The following is a 7,500-nucleotide window of genomic DNA, read 5'->3' as shown; positions in this document are numbered from 1 at the left end:
CTTGATCCTTTTTCAGTATGGCTTTGGTGTCGAGGAAGGTCAGATCAAAAATTCTTACCCTTTACTTCTGTTTGATCTTTTTCTTGTTCTTTTTTTTTATTTTTTGTTTTCTTGGTGTGAATTCGAACAATACAATACACCAATATATTTAGATTATCCAATATCAAAACGTTGGAAGTTTTTTTTTTCTTTAGTCATTTAATAGTAAAGGGATACGACAGAGACACAGAAGGTGATTTTTTTTCAACTTTTTTTTTTTAATGGTCTCCCTGCAAAGTAATTTTCGTTACGCGGACGATGCCAATACTCTTATTCTTGCGTAAAGTTGCACCGCTCTGTTGCAACGTCAGAGAATGGGATATAAAAAGAGTACAGCTTTGGGATTAGCTCGATAGTAGTTTATTGAATTTCGTAGTCATTATTCCACGTTTATTTATGAGTCAACGTTGTTACATTCATCAGTGTATCTATTATCTAATCACAAAATTATCCACAAATTCTTACAACAAACACATTTATTCTCTGACAATGGTACTGTAAAGGGAGTGGGAAAGGTTGGAATTTTATTTTGTAATATAGTTTTGGGACTTTGTTTTGTTTTGTTTTTTTCTTGGAAACTGTCATTGACATTATCCTTACTGAGGGGCCCGACATCTAAAAGTAAACAAAGCCCCAAAGTGAGCATGTCGACATGGTTAGACTATCATGGCTTTGTTTTATTCTTGTATCCTTACAGAGAGAATTCAAATTATCAATTACTAATGAAGGATATATATTTATATATATGCACGGCGAATATAAACATGAGATGGCCATTGATTTACATCCATATTATATTTTTTGGAAATACACCAAATGATGAGAAAAAAAAAGTGGAGAGTTGATGAGGATTTCAAAAGTGTTTACATCCGCCGCTCAGGTCAAAAGGTCAGAGAAAACGTGGGTCGTGTATCTGCGGCGTATGGGTAAAGTCGCCTTATTCCTGTGGGGGATAAAAAGCAGAAAACAAATCATTAGTTTCCATCGTCCAAAGAGAGAAAGAGAGAGAAAAAAAAAAAATATATATATATGTATATATATATGCATCAGCCATTTTGACTATCATTTCATGCATGCAACACTAGTTGATTTATATGAATTAACTCTTCAGGATCTACATAAATTTCAGCCACGCAAATAATACGAGTTGTTTTTTAACTCCTGAACAATATTTGCTTAATTCAGGCAGGCAGGCAGGCGTGCATGGGCGTAATTGAGTAAACCACATTGCACTGCATCGAATGTGAAGATTACTTTCTGGCTAGGCGTGAGACTTTTTCTGTCATCATTTGTCTTTTTGGATGTCGTGTTCATGAATGTTGAAGAATGTTATTTCTGTCATTCTGTCTATCTGCTGGTTCTCTCTCTCTCTCTCTCTCTCTCTCTCTCTCTCTCTCTCTCTCTCTCTCTCTCTCTCTCTTTGTCTGTCTGTCTGTCTGTTGGCTCTCTCTCTCTCTCTCTCTCTCTGTCTGTTGGCCCTCTCTCTCTCTCTCTCTCTCTCTCTCTCTCTCTCTCTCTCTCTCTCTCTCTCTCTCTCTCTCTCTCTCTCTCTCTCTCTCTCTCTCTCTCTCTCTCACTTCTTTACCGTATAAGCAATAAGTCTATTTATTCATTACATATCGCTCTCTACCCACTGTCTCTTCCATCCCCCCCCCACCTACTTACATTATAAGTAATTCACTTCTTTTCGGGTCCGGGGAACCAGCCAGAGCAGGCCTCAACAGCGATCTGGCAGGCAGAGGCAAGGGCCTTGCTGGGTTCGTAGACTGCAAGAAAGATCAGAGGAGATATATTGCAGAAATATTGGTGATTATGATTTGCACTTCAATTCTGCAGTTGTGATGCTGCTGCTGATGGTGTGTGTGTATGTGTGTATGTGTGTGTGTGTGTGTGTGTGTGTGTGTGTGTGTGATGTCGGTGTAAATGTATTTATGTAGCAGTGAGCATATCTTTATGCAAAAGTTAACATACCATACCATACACGTATATATATATATATATAATATATCTATATGTATGTATGTATATATATATATATATATATATATATATATATATATATATATATATATATGATTCTACGACAAGCATTTCTGCATATGATAACAGTTCCTCCACAACATTCTTGCCTATTGATTCGCCAAAACCGAATCCGTGAACCGGTTATTCTCGATCTCTTTGCCCTGCAGGGACACGTAGATGTGATCGGTCTGTGTATTATTCCCAAGAGTCAACACACAGAGGTAAATCTTGCGTGTTTGTTCTCCCTAAGGCCGAGTTAAACAGAACTACTATCTACGGTAACGGTTCTTACTCCACTTACATCCACTTGCCTCTGTGTGGATTAGATGCCTTACCATTTGGTCCAAATAAACGGGCTTTCCGCAACGCCGCTGCTCGACTGGGATGTAAGGGACTCTTTCTTTTTTTTTACTACTCACTATTATCTGTTTAAACAATGAACAAAAAAAACCACCTGTCTAAGCTCTTACTTCCACCTATTTCTCCAGCTGATGCCATCTCTCCACCTGCAAACCTTACCATCTGGACGTCTCCTTCCAGCTCTCTCTCTCTCTCTTTTACCGTTCGTGTGATGACTATAAATCCAGGTGGGATTATAGCGCGACAGTTATGAGTTGAGCATAATGTTAGGGGGATGTTTAGCCTGGGATGTCGGACTACGGCGAGATAATGTGGATGGAAATTCACGTGGAAGAATGAGGGATGGAGGAATGATATATATATATATATATATATATATATATATATATATATATATATATATATATATATATATATATAAAAGTGGAGAGTAGATGTAACTTAAGGAGGGAAAGAGGAAAGAAAGTGGAGCGACAGGGATGTGGAAGAGGAAAAAGGGGAGTGAATGGTGGGAGGAGGGAAAGATAAATAAGGAAGGTGGGAAGTAAAGGCGGCAATAGGAAGGAAGAGAGGAAGGAGAAGGAGGGGAATTAAAAAGTGAGCATTGAGGAAAAAGAGGAGAGATGGAAAGTGGAATAAAGTGGAAGTAGAGATAGATGGAGGTAGAAAGGATAAAGAGGGATGGAAAGACATTTACAGAAATATCCAACAACGGAAATAAAGAGAAAACAGAAAGAGAGAAACAAATCCCGTGTACAAAAGAAACAAAGAAAGATAGAAAAAAAGAGATTCAGGATTTCAAGAGCATCTTAATAAAAAATAATATTACTGAACAGGGGGGGGGAGTGGGGCGTATTCCCATCCCCAGCGTCATTAACACTAACGACACAACGCGAGATTCCACAGGAAAGCCCATCTAATCATGTCTCCTTCATCTTTCTTGCCATTTCTTTATCCTATCTATCGATCTATAATATTCATCAATCCATAAATCTATACACATTTACTATATATCTTTACATTCCGTATAAATGAATATATAGATAAATAAATAAATGAATATATATATATATATATATATATATATATATATATATATATATATATATATATCCCTATACATATATCTATTTCTTTAATAAAAAATTTGATGCCACCAGATCATAACAAAATAGACGGTCATCCCAACTCCCTTATCTGACAGGGGTCGTTAGAGCTGTCAATAAAAAGCTTACATGATACTCGCCCCCCTCTCCTTTAACATTAAATGGCTTGTCTGAAGGGAGAGATATTAGAATTTAGACTCCCCCCCCCCTTTTTTTGAAGGGAGGAGGGAGATGGGGGGGATTGGTTGGCTGTCTTCCTCTGTTCTCTTTATCTTTCTCTTGCCTTTGGGTGGAATTAAACGTGTAATTGAGTGATAGAAAGAGGGAGAGAGAGGGAGAGAGAGAGAGAGAGAGAGAGAGAGAGAGAGAGAGTGAGTGAGTGAGAGAGAGAGAGAGAGAGAAATAGAGAGATTGAAAAAGAGGGAAAGAGTGAAAGGCCAAAAATAAAGGAAAGAAAGAGACAGAGCCACAGAGAAACATAAAGGAAACACAGATAGAGATAGATAGATAGATAGATAGAGAGAGAGAGAGAGTTCCAAAACCGAGACCATAAACCAAGCAATGGCAGAACGGGTGAGAATGTAAAGGAGGCGAGGAAGATGTATAGGAATGCAGAGAGCGCAAGAAAGGCCAATTAAGGGAACAAGGGAGAGGTGAATAATTTAGAGATAGCAAAGAGAAAAAAGAAAGATGGAAGAGATACAAGTGATCCAATACCGTATCAGGTTAATGATGTTTGTCAAGTATGGAATCAATAAACATTATGGATAAACAAGATTTTGATAAACAGGGGAGAACAGGAAATAGGGGGAGAGACAATGACCATATATATGAGAGCGTAAATCATTTTATTTTCTTTCTAATATTTAATAAAGATGAAGCAGATGGCAATTTTGGATGAAGAGGGATTTCTTGAAATGCGCAAAGAGAATTAAAGGATAAGCGTGACATATGGCTGACATGAATGATAGCAATAAATATTAGAAGAGGTAAAAAAAAAAGAAAAAAAGAAAAAGAAAAAGATTCTCAAAAGGAGAGTGGAAATGAGGTACAACATGTAATGCAATTATTTTATTTCTATATACTATATTATCAACCACGCTTACCTTTTCTGTTGCATAATCTACCATACTCACCATATTATCAACAATAACTACCATCTGATCCTTCTCCAACCACCAGTTAAGATCATACCACCCAAAGCAACCACCAGTGTCATTAATACCACCTTTTTTTCATCCATCATTCCTCCTCCACCGCTTACCACAACCGTCGAATCTACCACAATACCACCACATACCTCATCTACCATTCATATCGGACACGCAGAATCATCCCCCCCCCCCCCCCCCCCCACGCCCCCGCCAACCATACACTTCCCCTCCCTCTTCACCCACACCAACCACCCAACATTTTCCTCTCCCCGTCAACCAATTAATCCTCTCTAACACACACACAAACACACGAACACACACACCTCCCTTCCTCTTCCTCCCTCCCCCTCCCCCCTTCTCTTTACCCTATTCACCTTCCCTTCGCCTCTTACTACGCCTTCCCTTCACCTCCTCTTCCCCTCCTACTTAGCCCTCCCCCTCCTCTACCCCTTACCCTCAACCCCATTCCCTTCCTCTCCCTCCCTCCCTCCTACTTAGCCCTCCCCCTCCTCTACCCCTTACCCTCAACCCCATTCCCTTCCTCTCCCTCCCTCCCTCCTTCTCTCCCTTCAACCCCTCCCATCCTCCCTCCCCTCCTTCCCCTTCAACCCCTCTCCCTCCCTCCCTCCTTCTCTCCCTTCAACCCCTCCCATCCTCCCTCCCCTCCTTCCCCTACAACCCCTCACCCTCCCTCCCCTCCTTCCCCTTCAACCCCTCTCCCTCCCTCCCTCCTTCCCTCCCTTCAACCCCTCCCACCCTCCCTCCCCTCCTTCCCCTTCACCCCCCCTAAACCCCTCACCCCCACCCTACCCCATCCCACCCCCCACCTCGCCCCCCTCCTACCCCTCGCCCCCACCCCTCACCTTCACCCCCATCCCACCCCCATCCCCCCATCCCCCCACTCACCAGCATCGCCGCCGGAGCGCTTGCCGAAGATGGATCCGTTGAAGGGGGGCTTCCTGTACCCGGCGGCGACGGGCTCGGTGAACACAGCCAGAACGACGAGGACGAGGGCGACAGCCAGGACGACTCGCGCTTGAACGGACATTCTGTTGGGGGGTTGGGGGTGTGTGTGGGGGGGGTGAGGGTGAGGGTGAGGGGGGGGGGTAGGGTGAGTGGGGGTTAAGGTGAGAGGGTAAGGGATAGGGAGTTGGGTGTGTGTGTGTGGGGGGGGGTGAGGGTGAGGGGGGGTAGGGTGAGTGGGGGTTAGGGAGAGGGGGTAAGGGGATGGGGTGAGTGGGGGTTAGGGAGTGGGTAGGGTGAGTGGGGGTTAGGGTGAAGGGGTAAGGGATAGGGAGTTGGGTGTGTGTGGGGGGGTGTAGGGGGTTAGGGTGAGGGGGTAAGAGGAGTGGGGGTTGGGTTGGGGGGTAAGGGATGGGGTGAGTGGGGTTGGGTGTGTGTGTGGGGGGAGTTGGGGTTAGGGTAAGGGGTAGGGGGTAGGATGAGTGGGGATGAGGGTGAGGATGTAGGGTGAGTGAGGGAGAGGGGATAGGGTGAGTGGCGGATAGGGAGAGAGGTTAGGGTGAGTGGGGGTGAGGGTGAGGGGACAGGGGGAAGGGGCGGAGAGAGAGAGAGAAGAAATAGAGCGGTTAGTCAAGGAGAATAATAACGATGACGATGATGATAATAGTTATAATAGCAATAATAATAATAAAATGAAGAAGAAGAAAGAAAGATAACAATAATGAAAATGACAATAACAACATCAATAATAATGACAATAACAATAGCAATAGGCACGATATTGATAATAATAATAATAATAATAATAATAATAGTAATACTCGAAGTGCCGCTCCTCAAAGGGCAACAGGAATCCGAATGAGGTCGACCCGAAGCCCCGCCGATGCAGGAATCATGGCCGTGGGCGTGGGGAGCCTGATGTAAAGTGGGCGTTGACTCCCTTGAGGCTATAAGGTTTTCATCGGACCGCCTTCCCGCAAATAATACCCAGGTCGAAAGGTCTAGGCTTCTTTTTCTGGGTATGGTAATGTCGACTTTATAGCACCTTTGTGGTAGGGAGGGAATTTCGTTTTGTCGGGGTGGGGTGGAGGGGTGGGGGGTAGGGTGTGTGTGGCTTGGCTCTGCGCATAATGTAGTGAGATGAAAGTATTTTTTTCTCTCTCTCACTCTCTCTATTTCGCTTCGTTCTCTCTTATATGTATGTATATATATATATATATATATATATATATATATATATATATATATATATATAGATAGATAGATAGATAGATAGATATGTATATATATCCATCACCATCTACCTTGCTATTTCTCTCTCTCTCTCTCTCTCTCTCTCTCTATCTATCTATCTATCTATCTATCTATATATATATATATTGTTGCTGAAAATCTTGCAATGAAACTGAGCGCAGATAGATATTTTATTACTGATATCGTATTAAGTTGGCGAATTAGACAGATCTTTACACTGATCGGCTTAATCAATTTTTGTTGCCACTAAAAACCTACCTAAAGTTTTTTTTTTAGTGATGAAACACATGTTTTGTAACTAGTTGTATTTACTGAGTGTACTGCTACGTGTTTGGAATATCAAGTACGACGAGACCAGCGTACTGTGATAACTTCACTGATTCAATTTTCCAGTTAAAACACCCAGGTCGCGCGACTTACCCGAATCCACTGTAGCGCCCTGAATTAGGATACGAAGGGAGGTGCTTTTATGAAAGGGATTACCACACACAATTATCGAATAACCTTCTTGTGTCTTCGGGTTTTCAGGTTCTCCGAAAGAAGGAGAGAGAGAGAGAGAGAAGGAGAGAAAGAGAAGGAGAGAGAGAGAGAAAGAAAGAAAG

At 42.5% G+C, this 7,500-nt stretch overlaps 1 protein-coding gene across 1 annotated transcript in view; it reads right to left on the bottom strand.

The window, feature by feature from the left end:
- Positions 1 to 383: 383 nt before the first annotated feature.
- SIFa (neuropeptide SIFamide) overlaps positions 384 to 7,500 on the bottom strand; it is a 40,252-nt gene continuing 33,135 nt past the window's right edge. The window contains exons 2-4 of the mRNA XM_086539824.1: positions 5,588 to 5,730; positions 1,705 to 1,805; positions 384 to 982 (exon numbers count right to left, since the gene is read on the bottom strand). Of these exons, the coding sequence (XP_086395950.1) occupies positions 1,717 to 1,805; positions 5,588 to 5,729 (231 nt within the window). The 5' untranslated portion in view covers position 5,730 and the 3' untranslated portion in view covers positions 384 to 982; positions 1,705 to 1,716. The remainder of the gene's footprint in view (positions 983 to 1,704; positions 1,806 to 5,587; positions 5,731 to 7,500) is intronic.

The sequence above is a fragment of the Penaeus japonicus genome, unplaced genomic scaffold (genome assembly GCF_977035675.1).
Source record: "Penaeus japonicus unplaced genomic scaffold, GWHDUDI00000001_assembly GWHDUDI00000009, whole genome shotgun sequence".
Lineage (NCBI taxonomy): Eukaryota > Metazoa > Arthropoda > Malacostraca > Decapoda > Penaeidae > Penaeus > Penaeus japonicus.
This window is presented reverse-complemented; position numbering and strand designations above follow the sequence as displayed.